The sequence below is a fragment of the Rhopalosiphum padi genome, chromosome 2 (genome assembly GCF_020882245.1).
Source record: "Rhopalosiphum padi isolate XX-2018 chromosome 2, ASM2088224v1, whole genome shotgun sequence".
NCBI lineage: Eukaryota > Metazoa > Arthropoda > Insecta > Hemiptera > Aphididae > Rhopalosiphum > Rhopalosiphum padi.
Window position 1 is genome coordinate 25,685,599 of NC_083598.1, and position 18,948 is coordinate 25,704,546.

The 18,948-nt window shown below is 29.7% G+C and overlaps 3 protein-coding genes across 3 annotated transcripts in view; 2 read left to right on the forward strand and 1 right to left on the reverse strand.

Moving 5' to 3' along the window:
• The first annotated feature begins 1,012 nt into the window (after nucleotides 1-1,012).
• LOC132922107 (lipoma-preferred partner homolog) lies at nucleotides 1,013-5,025 on the forward strand. Its single transcript, XM_060985444.1, has 9 exons — nucleotides 1,013-1,177; nucleotides 1,289-1,566; nucleotides 1,644-1,756; nucleotides 1,818-2,031; nucleotides 2,137-2,306; nucleotides 2,976-3,154; nucleotides 3,534-3,654; nucleotides 3,728-3,887; nucleotides 4,030-5,025. Exons 2-8 carry the CDS (start codon nucleotides 1,311-1,313, stop codon nucleotides 3,857-3,859), a joined length of 1,185 nt encoding a protein of 394 aa, XP_060841427.1. The 5' UTR covers nucleotides 1,013-1,177; nucleotides 1,289-1,310; the 3' UTR covers nucleotides 3,860-3,887; nucleotides 4,030-5,025.
• Nucleotides 5,026-7,720: 2,695 nt separating this feature from the next.
• The window catches only part of LOC132919412 (cadherin-related tumor suppressor), a 38,555-nt gene continuing 27,327 nt past the window's right edge, over nucleotides 7,721-18,948 (reverse strand). The window contains exons 10-14 of the mRNA XM_060980998.1: nucleotides 18,370-18,925; nucleotides 18,041-18,311; nucleotides 16,312-16,962; nucleotides 15,527-15,783; nucleotides 7,721-9,428 (exon numbers count right to left, since the gene is read on the reverse strand). Coding sequence (XP_060836981.1) covers nucleotides 8,307-9,428; nucleotides 15,527-15,783; nucleotides 16,312-16,962; nucleotides 18,041-18,311; nucleotides 18,370-18,925 — 2,857 coding nt within the window. The 3' untranslated portion in view covers nucleotides 7,721-8,306. The remainder of the gene's footprint in view (nucleotides 9,429-15,526; nucleotides 15,784-16,311; nucleotides 16,963-18,040; nucleotides 18,312-18,369; nucleotides 18,926-18,948) is intronic.
• LOC132919413 (ankyrin repeat and SAM domain-containing protein 3-like) overlaps nucleotides 13,272-18,948 on the forward strand; it is a 60,845-nt gene continuing 55,168 nt past the window's right edge. Inside the window, exon 1 of the mRNA XM_060981001.1 lies at nucleotides 13,272-13,520. The gene's annotated coding sequence lies outside the window, so the exon portion shown is untranslated. The remainder of the gene's footprint in view (nucleotides 13,521-18,948) is intronic.

The window sequence follows — 18,948 nt, forward strand, 5'->3', positions numbered from 1 at the left end:
AAAGAGAAAGTCAATTTTTGTTTATTTATGTAAGTCATTCATGTTGGGTGTGTGTACGTCATACAAGATGAGCAAACGCTTGTCATTCATAAAAACTTTATATATTATTATAATTTACGAGATAAATGGGTTGTTTAGAGTGTTTCAAAGCGTTATATTCATTGATATTTGATGCGACCACGGTCCACGAGGATCTTCGAGCGAGGAAGTGTGCAGGGGCCGACGGACAGTCATACCTTGTGGTTATTTACATTATTTTTTTAACAGTTGCTGTTTATAAATACCTACGTCAATATTGATAAATTTGTACCTGAATGATTAATGTATAATATACATATTAATTAAGTACCTACCTACTAATAGTATGAATTAAATCACTTAAATAGTTACGTTTTAATACATCTGTATTAGATAGATTATGTTGTTGTTAAAACAAATGTGATTGAAAATTATAATCGTCTATCGAATGACATTTGAAAAAATAAAAATATTTCAGCTTAATTATTACAAATATTTTTTAGAGTGTAAGTGTTTTCTATCAATGAGCTTGTTATTATAAAAATATGAAAACGTACAGCCTAAACCCCTTCTCCACAAATATGTTTTTTATAATATGTAGTACGTACCTGTCGTACCCGCATGGCCGCATGTATTGTCTGCGTCTAAATTTATAATATATAAAATAGTAAGTTTTAAGTTTAAAATAATCCAATTTACACTGCCTTTTAAAATATTAGCCTAATTATACCTCTCAAATTTAACAATAATACATAAATTAGAGACTCAATTAGAAACTTTTAAACAAAGTTTACTTTTTAGACAAAATTGAATGCAAGTCTGATACAGGTGCTTAATAAATTATACAGATTTGAAATAATACACGAATGTCACACCAATTTTCTATTGTCAACACTTTTTCCTCCATGAATTGGTATAAGAATGATATAATATAACGACCTGGTTATCCACCTTGATGATATCATTCCGTTATCAAATAAAAATAAAATATATTACTATTATTATTCATTATAAATCATAATCTTTCATCAATTCGTAATTATTAGATCATTCCAAACTAACAAATTCGAAAAATAATTACTTGTAATCGGTCGAGGCATCAAGGTTTAAAAAGGAAAAAGTTTAGAAGCAGGAGACCGTGAAGAAGACGTTTTCTCAGGTAAGAATAATAACCATCCTCAAAAGTATTTCATTATTAATTTGGCATTCGTTCCATTGTCATCGAATTCCACATAGATGACTAACAATATTTTTTTTATTGTTTATCCAGTATAAACTTTGGTCTCAGAAAAATGTACAAGAAACCGTCTAGTCCATTATATGCCAATGTTTCTGGAGTAAACTATAAGAGTGAAGAGTTGACTGCCCAGAATGAACCCACTTACTACAATACAGTGACTACTAAAATGCCACAACCTTCCCAGGGCATTTATAGCAATGTGAACTACCATGCAAAAGGCAACAACATATATTCTAACATTGCTGAAACAGGCAAACCGACTTATAAAAATACTCAATATCCATTATATGATAATTTAAAACCATTAGGTTTGTTATTACTTATTTTCACATATTTTTAATTTAGTTTTGATTATTCATTATATTAATTTAAATATTTTTATTAGGTAAAGATAACATACACTGTCCTCCATCTCCAGTAAGTTCTAGTTACTCTGAACTTCAAAAAGCAGTTAGTTACGAAGATGATGCAAAAGATTTTGATAATTCTTCTTCACAAGTAAGTAGACAATAAGATAGAAAAGATCATTGCATTTGTTTTTTATTGTCATTTCTATTAGGCATCAAAAATGTATGAATCAATCTATGAGCCTATTAATGCTGTTCGTCCACCTAGTGAGTTATCATCTACATATTCAATGAGCAGTCTTTCACAGTCCATTACTACTCGTGAACATGAAACCGAAGTTGATTCTTTAACTGATCTCCTTGTAAATTCAATGTCAGTCAATGATGGGAAAAAAAGTTTAGATAGTAATGCAAGTTCTTTAGACTGTAAGTTATCTTTTATAATATATAATATTATTACTTTATTTAAGAGTTAATTGTATTAATTATTAATAAAAATAACCACTTTATTAAATATATATATATATTTAGGGAATTGTACTAAATGCAATGAAAAAGTAATGGAAGAAGGGCTTGGATGCACAGCGATGGGTAATATTTATCATATAAAATGTTTTACTTGTACCCATTGTGGAGATCAATTGGAAGGAAAACCATTTTACCACATTGATAACAAGCCATATTGTGAAGAGGGTTATTTGGTAACATATTTTATTTATTATAACATAATTAACATTATTATTATATTGTTTAATATCACCTATCTATAACTTGTGATATTTTATACTAATTTAACATTGAAATGTACAACACCACTGCACCAGTATAAAGATACTTCTAAGTAAATGATACTTATGGATACTTACTAAAATTTCATTCACTGTCTCCTATTATAAATTAGAAATAAATACTTGAATATAACTAGATTATGGTAAATATTTTTTGTTAAAAATTCTGTTATGTAATAATTTCAGACTATTTCTTTGAGTCAATTCAGCTATTTTATACTCAGCATTTACAATATTGTCAATGTTATAAATTTATAATAACAATTAGTTTTTGCACAAGCCCCACTTATGCTTATGTAGATTACATAAAATCACAGTTAATTATCATCAAAATTATATATTAAAAACAAATTAATATTGTTTGTAAAGTAATTATCAATGTTTTTTGCATTTTTATTGCATTTAATTTCCTTGTTTCAAATTTATCATTCATTAGTTTCATAAAAAATTATTTTTTTTTATCAACTGGTATTATTATCTCTTTATAGATAGTACAATGTGTGTATACTATTAAAATATTATAATTGTTTTTGATAACAAATTAAAACATATATTTTCACATTTACTTTGTGTTATACCCAGGATACACTGGAAAAATGTTCTGTTTGTCAAATACCAATTTTGGATAGAATTCTGAGAGCCACAGGACGCCCATACCACCCACACTGTTTCCGATGTATTGTATGCTCTACATTATTAGATGGTATACCCTTCACTATCGATGCAGCCAATCAAATTTATTGTATTGATGATTTTCACAAGTAAGACATCTTGTATACTCAGCAAACATAAATAATAAATAATCAAAACTTTAAAAATAACTGAATATTTATTAAGTAGATTGTTGGGTTAAACATGAAAGTATTAATATAGTTTTCTATTAGTATTATCTAGATTAAAAAACTACTAGTATAAACTAGTTAAATAAAATACAATCAATTAATGTTGGTTACAAAACTGTACTACTCAATTCAAACATTTGATACTATGAATATTTTTCTTATTGTCATCTATTTATGTAAAAAAATAAAATAATTTAATAAAAAATGTGAAAATTTTAAATATTTATTGCTTTTACTTTGCATGCATATAAATATTGAACAACATTTAATGTTACTATGATAATATTTTTATTCGTAGGAAATTTGCTCCAAAATGCAGTGTATGCCAATTTCCTATTATGCCAGAAGTTGGTCAAGACGAAACTGTGAGATTTGTAGCATTAGATCGAAGCTTCCATGTACAATGTTACAGATGTGAAGTTAGTATAAAAAATATATCTTATATCATCTTTAATTTCATTTACCATTAATTTGTCAACTTATTTTTTCCAGGATTGTGATACTTTATTAGGATCAGAAGCTGAAGGTAGAGGATGTTATCCATTAGATGACCATGTGTTGTGCAAAAGTTGTAATGCTAAAAGAGTTCAAGCTTTAACATCAACTATGATTACTGAGCTTTAAGTAATATTATGTCAGAGCTTCATAAAATGTTAGTGTTTTTTTTTTAAGTATAAAACACTAACCAATAATTATTATATAACATATTGGTTACTGATAATAGAATAAATAACTTATAAATGTTTATAATGAGATAATATTATTTGTTAATTGTATTTTTTTTTTTTTTACAGATTCCTAATTTGGACTCAGCAATCAAATTTATGAAATTGACTACCAAAGTTAGTTATTGAGACCTATTTGCAAGTCAAATTGTAGCTATTTAAACATTAAAACCATCTTATTTATCAATTATATTTAAATATATTAGTATAATCATATTTTAATGACGTGATTATGAGTATATATAGAAGCTTCTGAAAAATTATTGATAAATTAGTCGTTAGTATTTACACTTGCAGTTAGCAAGTTAGTATTATTGAAATATTTTCGTACACATACTATTGCAATTATCATATTATTCCTTTTTCTAACTTTTCTATTTTTTTTTTTTTTATTATTATTTTTTTTTACTCTTTATATTAGCCATTATATATTGTAATTGTCGTTAATCATAGTTGAATTATAATTCTCATTCCATGCTGTTGTTACAGTAATACTTTTATATTATAAGTATGTTCCAATTGTTGACCACATTCTTTGCTAGTCTATTACTGATAGTAATTTTGTAATACAATTTTTAAATTATTATATTATACTCATTACTCATATTTATATTAATTTTAAAACAAAAACTTTTTTGTTACAGTCATATCAACAAAATATATTTTAGATTGGTATATAACAAAATTGTATTTCACATATTTGCAGAGACATATTTAGGGTGACGGGGGGGTTTGGCCCCAGGTGGTAAATTTTGAATTTTGGGGAGTATTTTGATATAATACGGTACCTAGGTTTTTCTTACCCGGGGCGCAAAATTCCTAAATATGTTTCTGCATACTTGTTAATTTAGTCAACTTTATAATTCTTAATACATTATTTATTCATATTAGATTATTTACTAATGTGTAATCTATCTAACTGCTATTATTGATAATATTATTCTTACAATCTCACATTATACCTTATTATTTATAATATATATTATGTACTAATGTATACTAAAATATATGTAGCCAAAAAAGTGATATAATAACTATTTAAAATAAATATTATTAACCTACAAATCATTGTGTAATGTGTATTTTATACTTGTCTTAAGTTCGGGCATTTGTTAAATTTATTACATACAGATCTTCCATTTAACTGATAACAATTATTATCGATGATTGGGTTTCCAATCATAGATAACATTGGTTGGGGTTGTGACATTGTATCATAGCTTACTTTATATGTTCAAACCAAGTCCGTAGCCAGGGGGGTTTAGGGTTCAGACCTTGATTTCAAAATAAGTTTTGAATAAAATAATATTTTTATAATTTCATTATTACCTATATTTCATATATACTCTAACAACTCCCCACCCTCTTCAAACAAGAAAAAAATATTTTGCTGGCAACAGTCTTGGTTCAAATTTCAAATCTAAATAGAATAAAATATCTATTACATTACATAGAATTTATTATAAATAGCATTCCTTGTCTGCTATATAATTAATAATATACATTTGTCGAATTAGTCTTGTTTCATCATCAGATTATTTATTAAAATATTATAGAATATTAACATTTTATTACAATTTATATTGCACTAGATATAAATAAGATTTATACCAAAATCCTATATTATTCTCCTGTTTGGTATTAATATGGTACTATTACACCATATTATAGAAATACAACATTTATAGTTACTTCCATATAATATGTAATTATATTATGAAAATGTATGATTACGCACTCATACAAGGGCGTATTTAGGGGGTGATATGGTGTTAGAACACCCTCCGTCCTCTCGGCCATATTTTGTTATATTTGATCAAATCCCAAACTTACTCACAGTGTAATTAGTTCTACACGAGTGCAAGAAATAATCATTCATAATAAATTGTAGTTCTATTATTTTCCCTATGATTCACAGGATATTGGTTATATCGGCAATGATCCTTGTCACTACATCTGAGAGTGTAGGTATGCTCCTTTTCAACACTCCGCCGACTTAAAAGTTATTTAAGAATTACCGTTCGAAAAAAGAAAACAGGTTGAATGGCTTAGCATTATTGAATAACAATAGAGATATGCCCATATCTAGGACAGAGGTTATTGATGAACTTTCCCCCTCCCCCCACCTACCATAAGTCTATTAAATTTTAAAAACACCCCCGTAAAATAAATTCTGGTAACTCGTTTGAGCCAGCTCGCAGGTAACCTAACCTACGCCACTGCGTTCATAGTTTTGAGATGGAAATAATAGAAATACCTAACTCAAATAACAAATTATACAGTATAAAAATTATTTTCATATAATTTAAGGTGGGCAAGTTAATGAAAATAATGAATTAAACTAGTGAAGTTAAGGGGAATGTTAAACTTACGTTAAATTAATAATTATCTTGGTAACAATATATTATACTTAATTGTAAAATCTTTAAGTTAATTGAGATAATATTAACACTCAACTTGGTTAAAAATAAGTAAATTAATTTTTTTAAATAACCGTCATATTCCCACATACTCGTTATGTATTGTGAATGTCTGAATGACTGAATGTGTAACTTTTTTTGGTTACAACTAAATATTTCGTTAAAAACTGATCCTTTATTATTTCTTTTTATTACACACTAGCAGGTACAATGGTCTATGTGATTATTGATTAAACGTATATATCCCGACTTAAAGATTAGTAGTAAACTAGATGTATTAATTTTTGTAACTAATATGAACATTTTTAAGAATTTGAAAATAAAGTCTTAAACTTTAAGAGGACGCCATACATTTGCATGACGTTAGCTTTAATATTAGAGTAAATTTACCGATTATAAAATTTAAAGGTAACTAAACTAAAGGTAAGAATATTATCTAACAATGATATAATATGCTTTTAATGATATTATCATTTTAAAATGAGTTATGAACATTTTAAAGTCGTTATATTTTATATAGCTTTAACTCACAAAAAACGTGACAAAATGTATTCTACTGAACGAAAATTTGTTATAATGTACGTTAGTAAAACAGAGACAACACATTTACACATGTGGGTATGGCGTCCTTTTAAGTATACCTATTTAAAAATTACAAATATTAGATTTTGAATACCTAATTACATTGTAGAAAGAAAAAAGTGATGAGCATACGTTAATTAATCTCTCTGAATATTATATCTAATAGGTAACTAACTCTACTGGATACTGGGCGAAAATTAAATTATTTATAGTTGTATTTCATACGGTCATAGTTTTAAAACTCATATATACCATATAAAAATCATCGATACTACCAGAGTTCACAGTGCAGTCAGTGTCAGTGGTGGCATTGATTTTATAAAAACATACAATTAAACAGTGTATACCTATTACTTATACTGCGAATTATGAAATAAATAATTTTAGTGCGAGTAGTACGACGGTGTACACCGTCAATTATAGCTATGTTATGATAATGGACCATAGTACCACATTATCTTGCATGGACCAACGTCGCTGCCGTTGACCGTTACCACTCACTATCCGTTTCACGAAAAACTGAACTATCTATATAAGGCAAAATGGGGCATTGCGACGAGAATGACCACGTGAAGAAATTTGTCCAGTTTGTCGTGTTCCCGAGTCACTTTGCAGACACGTATAATAATTATTCATAATTCTCTATACATCTGCGAGGACCTTATTATTGACCTTTGCAGAGTTTAAATGAAAATATGATAGATGACAACACGTCCACGAACGGTTTCACATTGGAAAAAATTATACAAACACGACAATGGAAAAATAAGAAAATCAGTCAATTTTTTATTCATTGGTACACATATTTTTAGATATATATATATATAATACATAATACATATTATACTTACAAAACTATATGGCACAAATATTATGTACAATCGCGAAACACATATCTCTGCAGTATATACATATGTCTACACGACTATAATATAATATGTATATATTTATTTATAATAGGCATCTTATACTTATGAAATTTGTACATATCGTTAAAATAATATTTTATACACAGCGCGATTATATAATACTGTTTCATATTATCATAGTAGTAGTAGTAGTAATAATAATAAAAATATAATTTCGCATTTACACGCGGTAAAATGATTTAAAAGAGTATAAAAATATTTAAAAAAAAAAAGTGATTCGAAAGAAACAGAAATTAAAATACATAAAAATAATAATAATTAATAATAATGGTGACTGCTCGGGGACGGGGACGGATAATGATTATAATATATTGGACTAGCACCGTTTGCGTCGGCCGGGCCGCGACTTAATTTCATTTATTTATTTATCGATCGGGTCGCGGCGGTCGCCGTTGTCGTCGTCGATATTTCGCAGTCAGACGTATTCTTCCGGAGACTTAGGAGACTGTCGGGACGACGATGTGCCGTCGCCCGTTCTCGTGGACACAGAGTCGGCGGCCGATTGACCGCCACCGCCGCCGACACCACCTCCGCCGACGTGGTGAAGGTGATGGTGCAGCCGGTGATCGTGGTCGGCGTACGGTGACGACGGCGACGGCGGCTGCATGATCGGCCTCATGCCGTTGTTGGACGGGGCCCAGTTGAGCAGGTAATCCCAGCCCAGGCCCACCGGTATGCTGGACGACTCGGACGGGTTGTTGTTGGGCGTCCGGACGTTCCGGTACATGGGGCCGTCGTCGTCGGACGCCACCAGCGTGCTCAGCGACCCCCTGAAAGACGAGTCGAACGTGTCGTAACCCGCGGCCGCCTGCATTTGGTCCTGTTGCTGCTGGTGCTGTTGCTGTTGCTGGTGTTGGGCCGCCATGACCGCGGCGTCCGACGAGGACGACGACGAGGGCGGCAGCTGTGACGGGAGCGGCAACCGTCGGCGGCGCTGCGAGTCCCTGTCCGACGAACCGGACGCGCTCTTGCCGCCGGTGCTGCCGATCTTGTTGAATATCACGTCGCTGAGCTTCTCGCCCGACACGCTGTTGTTGTCGTACTCGATTTCCGAACACGTGAACGAGTCGTTGCCGCTCTCGTCCGACGACGTCGACGTGCCCGTGTCGTCGTCGTCGTCGTCGTCGTTCGGCCGGTGGTGCTGTTGCTGCTGCTGCTGCTGTTGCTGGTGCCGGCGGAGGTGCGCGTGATCGTCCACCATTATATTGGACGGCCGCCCGCCACTGCCGCCCGTGCCGCCGGAAACCGCGTCCACCGTGCTGCCCATGCTCGACGGCCGGCCGTGCTGTTGCTGTTGCGACTGCGACCGACCGCCACTGCCCACGCCGCTGCCGCCTCCGACACCGCCGCCGCCACTGTTGCTACCGACCACGCCACCGCCGCCGCCGGACATACCACTGCCCGACAGGCTGTGACCGCTCATCACCGGGCTGTTCAAACTCCGTTCGCTGTTGCTGTGCATCGGACAGTCTTTGCTCACCACGCCCGACGAGGAGGTGGCCAACAGCGCCGTTTGAAGTGGTTTACCGCTTATGTCCTGCACACAAAAACAATTGGCCGAGTTAATATCTTATTGTTAGCCGAAGTTCACATCATAACAGCAGGGGCGCCATTTTAGTTTTAAAATAGAGGGCAACCAGATTTTTAAGCAGGCCAAATTTATCCACCACCAGACCACAGTAATAAAAGTATAAATGTATTATTTGCAGAAGTCGTACATCTGCAAATATGTATTTGTTATTTTAGTACACTCGTAAAAAAAAACGTAAAACAAGTTTTTTTCAAAAAAAACCACCAATAGGTTAGGGTGGCCCTACAAGAAAAGAAGAGTTCCCTTTTTTACGTTCGAGGCATCACGCCTTATAAATTATAATGCATGTGAAGTTTCGAAATTCAAAACTCACATTATTACAAACTTTTATTACATTTTAACTGTACCGTCGAAGCATACAATTGAGGCAGGCCAATATTGATACAGGAAAAAGTAGGGCCACCGATGTTTACTGCAATGCCTCAAAAGATGGCCATTGCCCAGGCATAAGGCATAACAGTACAATATACACTTTACTGTCAATATGCATATTATAATACATGCGTGATAAAATAGTTTTTGTGTAATAAATAATATGTACACGTATAGGTATAATACAAACTGGATTGAAAATCTTTCTATGAAATATCCTTCTATGAGTAGTACCCAAGAGTGATATTTTCCTACCATTAAAATTATTATATTTATTAAAAATTATATAAATTTATTCTAATGAAATAATTAATATATAATATATTATAAATTAGATAGAAAATGCGGTATTGGTGATATTACTGTATTTAATTTACGAAAATGACGAAAATGAAAATCATGAATTATTATATGTATTATGACATGTAAGTACGTATTTATAAAATATCGGATCTGATAACGATGGTGAGCCTGTATATTATTAAATATGTAAGACCAGAAAGTAAAAATGACGAAAATATATACCTACTTCAAGTTCAGACACAATACGAAAATATAAATGTAACTTAATATGTAACTTTGAAGAAGTGTTCTGTGACATTGACATATACTGATATACCCGTTGAAATATATCTAAATAGAGACTATACTTGATATTTTATTTTTAAATGAATAAAAGAATTCGATATTACAAGTGTTAGGTATAACTCCATTTTCAAGACGAATATGTGGATGGTGAATTTTTAGCAACGACCTGTTTGGCCGTTTAGTATAAAAAGTGTGTTTTAGTTAAATACTATATCGTGTAGACTGTAAAGTATGAGTGAAAAATAAGTGCATTATTAAATTTAATGATTGGTAGAGCCGGGTAGAGGGATATTATACCTCTCGGTAAATATTTCCTGCTGATATAATAATTTACTTTCGATAATTATAATGTTTTCTAGTGAATTTTTAGTTTCTTAAATTTAATAGGAGGACATATACACAAAGAAAATTGTACCAGGAGTAATTAATATCATTACACCAAAAAAAAATTGAACATGAACGGAGGGGGGCTCTATAGATGGCTTATAATATATTATTGTATTCTAATAGATTGATAAAGAATATTATGGAATAATGATATATATTACATATAATACACCTGGGTACATTTTACTAAACTCCAGGACTCGTTATATTTATATATCAATGATTCCTTTCAATATTTTAATGCTGTGCGTTAAAATATCGCATTTACGTCATTGTTTACTACAGCAACTACACAGAGAATATTCAATATTGGTTTAGTTGGTTAGTTGTTTATTATTTTTATTTTTCGCTGATTTTTAATGTTCAAGTCCATTAGTAAAATAATGACTTGACTATATATTTTCCCGGACGTATTATTATAAGTGCAGTCTGTGCGTATAAATATACATAATATGTATGCATTTACACGGGCTAAAAAACACCACGCTGCCGCAACGGATTCCAATTAATTATCTCACCACTCACTTCGTTTCACATTCAACTATAATATGATAATGAGTGCAGTCAAACGCGTAATAATGGCGTGTAATGCGATTCCCGAGCATTAGTTATTTTATTACATTTTTGTTATTGGAATACATTATAAATTATAATATTAGGTATACGTATAATATACATATATATATATATATAATATTATAATATATGTATTAGTATATTACTGTTAAACGATGTTATTTTTTACGTGTATATTACCTTTTAAGTATAATATAGGTATAATATATATAATTAGTTGTTGTACATCTTAGGTCAATTTTAATAGAAATAATTTGTATATGCAATAATAAAACCCATTTTATCCCAATATATAGATATCATCTAATATTATCCAAATAAAAAATAATTATTAGACCACGTTTCGAAGAGTAAAACAAATAATGACATGTCTTATGTGGTTTTTACTTGTTATCATTGTTTATTTATTTAGTATACATTCAAAGTCCTGTTAGTTGTTACCTAGATCATAATCTTACATTCTCATGACTCCATTATACTATGTTTATACTATATTTATATACATACACATTACACACGCATGAACATAATATACGAGTATAATAAGTAGGTAACAACACAAAACCTGCAGTTTAACAATAAAGGTATATAAGGTATTATTATAGAATAAAGTCTAGAATGGTCGAAAGTCAATAAAATAGAATAAATTTTAATTTGTAACAATATAGTCGTTAAATGTCCGTATAACCGGTTTGCTGAATAAAAATCTATTGTACCTATGACTTTTATTATTTTTTGAAACTATAATAATTTAAATAACAAATGATCACTTCGAATAGTTATATACTATATACGTATTGTGTAGAACGATATATTGTGATTTATACTAAACATTTGTAGACTATAATTGATAACATTTCTATTTTAAGATCGCCATATAATTCAAATAAAAAATAAAATATTTAAATATAGTTATATCTGCATCAGTATTCACTGGTTAACAAAAAATCTAAATCAAACCAAAAATCTACAAATAATATTATAATAATATAGTGTAAACCAATAAGAACTATATACACTCCATTAACTATTAAGCGTCACTATCTAGATTTCATAAGGGACTTTTTATAATTTTCCAAACTTTCCGCGATCCAAAACTCTTTTAATGCCATTTTCACCTATCAAATTAAATTTATTTTTTATTTATCTTTATTAATTGAAAAATTAACAATAATTGTTATGTAACAAGCACATAAAGCAATATACCCAATTATTCAATCGAATCAACAGTATGTACACAGATATCGTTTTTTATTTATTTTAGTTCGATTGCGAAAAAAGACCCAGTAGGTAATATTAATCTAATATATAGCATTAGAAAAATGTCTGTTCTGAGGATCATACGAACATTAAACCAAACGTATCTCATAAATTAAGCTGCTCCCGCTAAATAATGAATATATTACGTAAATTTGCATAGCACGTCTGGATAAGTTAGAATAAAGTAATCATATTGAAAAACTGCAATTTGTTTATACTGGTTATTTTACCGGATAAACATGGTTCTTATAACATGTTGAATTCATAATATTTAGATGTTTTTTCTATATATAGTTATAGACTTGTAAAGTTATAGTTACCTAATATTTATTATTAAATGGTATTTTTACTGTACAATGAGTAGGAAAATACAAATGTTAAATTATTTTATTATCATTGATATAAAAAACGCATAATTTGGTATTTCTTTATCAAAGAATATTAAATTAGATATAATTTATACATGCGTACTGTTATCAAATGACTAAAATATCAAGACATATAAAATTAATTAGGTACACTAGAAAATTCACTTTCGTTCTGAACACCGATATTATAGTTACCGTTTACATTATGTTTGTGTGTGTGATCTATGTAGCTATTTTTTATAATTATTTTGAAATCGGGCATCTGTTTGTGCAGGTAATGTTGAGCTGTGCCCATAGAAATTAGTATAGGTCTATGGCTATACCGTGAAAATCCGACTGCAAATCACAACCGATAACTAACCATTTTCGAGTTACCGTTTGAGAGTGCTTATTATATAGTGCAGTAGCGAAACGAATCTTGATCATCTCATCCAGCCGAACACGTGCCGTCCGTTTATCGAAGATTACGCGCTGGTGGCGCGTCAAGGTAAGATGCACAAAGTCAATTTTATTAATTCTCGGGTTCCTTATAGGAATAGACAGTTTCGTACATATTTAAAGTAAACAATTTACTACGACTATTAAGTAGATTTTGAAAATCCTGAGAAAACCTTAGTTAAATAACCGCGCAGGTAACTTTTGTATAAAATAGAAAATAAAATATTATATATAATATAATATCAGTATGTATAGAGAATATTATTATTTATCATAGGTTTATATTTGTCGGTTCAATTGTAAGCCGGTGATATAGACACATACACATCTATATAATATCTAAGTGTCCGATGTTACTGTTGCACTTGGCTTACAGCGCAGCAGAAACGAATATTGTATATGCCGGTGCCTATATTGTAACAAATACCAAAAAATGTTTGGAAATTGAATAATAATAATATAATACAATTGTTTAATCAACCTTCAATACACAGTATCAATAATAAATAATAATAAAAAAAAATTATACATATGTGTGAAATGCATATTATTTAGTATTTCCCGATCTCGATCACCTATATATTTATTATTTAATATGTTAATAATTATTGTTTTAATATTATAATAAAATAATAAAAATAGATTCATAGTTCATAATATCAAAATAGTATTATAAACGCCCAACTCTCAAGCAATAGGATATTATTATCTTGTAACAGATGAGTGATGACTGATAGTTCAAATGTTCGAAATATTAAAATTATTATGCTCACGAATACTATTAATTATAATCTACCTAGGTAACTAAGGAAAATTTAACTTTAACGTAATAATATTTTATTTATTTTTAATTAACTATATTAATTAATTTTATTAAGTGATATTACCTAACAAGTTATCATTAAAAAATCGTACACACGAGTAGGTATAACATGCTACTATTTTAATTAAGTTAAATTAATTGTTTAAATATATTGCCGACAGTAAATTTGAAACATACTAAGAATGCAGACCCATCAACTACGGTGGCCCCTATAGTCTATAATGTTTTAATTTCTCCATTTGCCATTGAAAGACTTGTTCTGATTTAAAAACTAGTAATTATCAATAGTTGTCAGAATAACGTTAATGTTTTTACAATTTAAAATAAAAATGTAATTATAATTTCATACTGATTCGAAACCATATAAAAATTTGTTCCAAACTTTTTGTTCAATAATTTGTTATTTACATTTATCTCCCATTTCCAAATAATATACTTCTAAATACACTTATAGTAAACATTATTATTTACAATCAAAAATTCTAAATAAATTCTTAATTAAAACAAAATTTATATTTTATAAAATTATCTTTTTATTTTTAATGTATAAAATGTATCATTTGAATAGAATTTTTCTTTTTAAAAAACATAAAACGTTAATAAAATGTATAGTTAATTTGTTCAAAAAAAATTAAGAACATAATATTTTTTCTCTAGCATTGTTGTAATAAAACAAATTAAACGAAAAAGAATGAGTAAAACGCACATAAGACAATCATTATAATTAATTAATCTATGATCTATGCAATTTCATGGTAATTGCCAAATTATTATTTAATATTTATTATATATTTTATAGTTATACTATACGATTTAAAATTAAATTAATCGAATGATGTCGTGCGATGTTACTGCCATGATATATTTTGTACTACGGAAATGGCAATATATGTGCAAATCATATTACTATTGGGCATTGGCAGTATTTTATAAAATCGTTTGTACCGTACGTTAGTAAAACGATAAAATTGTATAGGTTTATAACCTATTTCCTACATTTGAATTAAATGTTTATATATATTGAGACGCTCTATTAGTCGTTTAATAATTTTAAACGATGTGTATGGTAAAAAGTTTTATTCTTAAAGCGTTCGCCTCCAAATTTGTACTAAGCATATTTTAATAGTAAACAATATAAATATTAATTTTCTAAGCATAGGTTCACTTCAAATAATTTTTTCTTTAACAAACTGCTTTGTTTAAACCTCAAATAAAAATAAAAGGTTACTTACTCTCAATGTGAGTATTCTGGGTAACTGTTGACTAAGTTCGCTGCTAGGACTAAGCCTAGCTAGTGGTGTGCTTTGGTGTTGCATGTGATTGGTAGAATCCAACGGAGGAGGTGGTGGTGGTGCTGCTGACCGACTATCTCTGGAATGTGGTGATTGAAAGCCTGTCGCGTGTCGCATTTGTTTATGATACATGTTAGATGGCATCCCGGGACTAAGATGGGACTTCATCTTCCGTAAATTGTTTCCATCTCGGTAACCTAAACAATAATCAAAAGTACATTTTTTATAATAAACGTATCACCAAAAAAAAAATAATTCAAAGCTAAAAATGAAAGTTATAATTATTATTTTTCAAGAAAATTCATTATTCAGAATCAAAAAATAACGGCATTCGTTAAAATAAATGCATTATAACTATTAGCATATGTCTAAAGATAAAAATAAAAACTAACGTTCAAATAAATAACGCATTTTAATTACATAATATAGTTAATGCAAAACACTTAACGAATGAGTAATGGCCAATATTTTAATGAAATACTCTAAAAGCATACTATTAAGTAGTATTCAAATCGATTATTGAATTAAATCTGCATAGATAAAAGCAAATTTCACATATCATGTTTGAGTTAAATTTCAATAAGTAAAATATTTTAATATATTATAATTTTAATGAAAATCTCATTTCGGTGTTTAAATAAATTATACTTTCATAGAGTTAAAATGGTTTAAATTATGGAATAATATAAGTCATGTATCAATATATAACAATTTTAAACACATACTTTTATAGTGATAAACAATATCTATATCCGACGGTGCTATGGAGCTTGCATTTTCTAGGTCATAGTGTTCTGGCATATCATGATCTCCGGTCACACTATCGTGTTGATGCATATTTTTCATGTGCTGATTGAGTTCGTCTCTTTGTGGTGGCGGAGATTTTCCCACGACCTCCCTTTCAATTATGTCCGGTCTATGTGGCCTGTGTGTATCATTCATGCCCATGTCTTGGTCTTTGTAGCGCTTGGATAGTATTTCTGGTGGCACCATATGATGTCGTATCACATCTCCAGTTTCGGACATGAACGATGACACAGGTATTGTGTTTAGAGCTGGAGATTCAGAATGGAGACCACTTTGGAAATGATCTTTACCACTATCGGAATCTTTATCTCCTTTAGTTTGTCTCCGTATTTTAAACACGACAAAACTTATTGTTATCGCCATCAATAATATAACGAAAAACACAATAACCAACGTTATCCCGAGGCTAAGCGGATCAGTAACAGCCACACCAACTGATGCTAACCCGGAGAGATCACAATCGAATGAAATATTTCCAGTATGAAAAACTTCTGGAAATATACTCCCAGTACCATTAAACGGTTGAAGTTCTTTATTAATTGTTAAATTAGCTAAGCAGCCTGAAAAACCTAAACAAATAATAATAACAAAATTAATATATAGCATTAATATTAAACTTTATACAAGTTTATTCCGACCGATAAACATCAACGGTTTAATAATTTGATATAAGCTAATTACGTTATTGACTCCTAAAACCGCACACTTTTGATAAAATACAGGAGAAACACTTATTATTTTGACCACATAAATAAAAAATAAAAATAATGTAATAATAATAATATAAATTTAAAAAATGTATATAGGTAGGAAGTATTCAAATTTAAAAAAAAATGTAAAGTTTGATTGGCTAAAATCATACTTAATAATGTGTAAAAATGTTAATTAATGTAAAAAAATGTAAAATTGTAAAGTATAACATTTTTAATGTTTGATTGGCTGAAATCTATTAGTTATTACTTATTACCGACATTTTTAAAAAATTAATACGATCTCCGTCTATTAACAATTCTTTACAACATTTAAACAAGTACTCCTAAAAATCTTATCTTATCCGCTATATTTAGCAATAAAAATAATGTGCGGTTTTAACCACTATAAGTTTGCGGTATTTTGTTATACAATGACCGATAAAGTGTGCGGTTTTCGAATGCAACCGTTAATTAATATGATTTACTTAATGAGTTTTCATATTTTTTTTATAAATTTAACATAGGTAAAAACTTAAATTTTTTCTAACTGATTTTTTCTTTTAATCAACTATGAAATATTAATAAAGTTTCTAAATCATTTAGAAGTCCGGTTAAAATACTATTTCAAAAATATAAAAGATATTATTTTTATATCTTTTAAGTATACATTTACCTATACAAACACCACTATTACCGAGATCGAGTGGATGAAGTATATATTACATATTTTTATGTGTTTTTCTAATTTTTATAATACCCCACACGAACGTGTCTACCAAATTACAAGTTATTAATTTATTATCGTCAAACAAATGTATATAAATATTTAAAAACTAAATTTAAAGTAATTAAATTTATTTTCCAGCGTAACCTAGTTATTTTAAGTACATAACTATTTTTATATATTTTAACTTAGATGAATTGGATTTTTTTTTAATTAAAACAAAAAACTCACTAGAAATATCGATTTTTCCAGAGAAATATTCACGATCGACACCACCTAGGTACATTTTAGTTAGATATGGATCCAAAAAATCGTGTACGCTAACCGAATCCAGTTCTTCTCCAACCTTTTGGCCATTCAAAAATAATTTCAAGCTTTTAGCACCGATCACCATAGTTAAATTATGCCAGTTGCCGTCGTCTACATTTTTTTCTACCGACATATTCACAGTAGACGTCGAAGAACTTAAAAACGATGAATAAAGTAGTTTACCATTTATAAGCTGAAAAAAAAAATAACCATAAATATTTAGATTAATATTTTTTAAATATAATATTTACTTTAACTAGCGTAAAATCTGAATTTGAAGCTGCTAGAAGTATAGTAGCATTTGATTTCATTGTTCTAAACATCAGACTAAGTTCTTTAACTGGGGTTACAACAAGTGAACTTCTCTTAATTCTAGACTCTTGTCGCCATACTGTTGTTCCATTATATATAGATTCTAATAAATGCATTCGCCTGTGCTTTTCTGTGATCTTGTACTCAAGGAACGACCCTTCGCCTAATGAGACTGGTTTGAATGCTTGAAAACAATTTGGTGATAGCACATCGTTATCTTCACATTTACACATAACCCCATTCCATCGATCCAAACAAGAAGATCCTTCACCACATAATGTCAAAGATTGTGCACAAAGGCCTTGACGATTACAGAATGGATCGACAGCTTTTGAAGATATTGGGTTACTGAGGTTCATACTATAACCATTGATGGTAACACTATGTACGCAACCAACAAAATCGTCAGATCTTAATTGTCCAGGTCTTTCTAATAAGGGATCAGCTGAAGTAACTCCACCAATCAACAAATTATTTCCATTAAAATTTAAAGTCCTGAAACAAATTTAAAATTTATT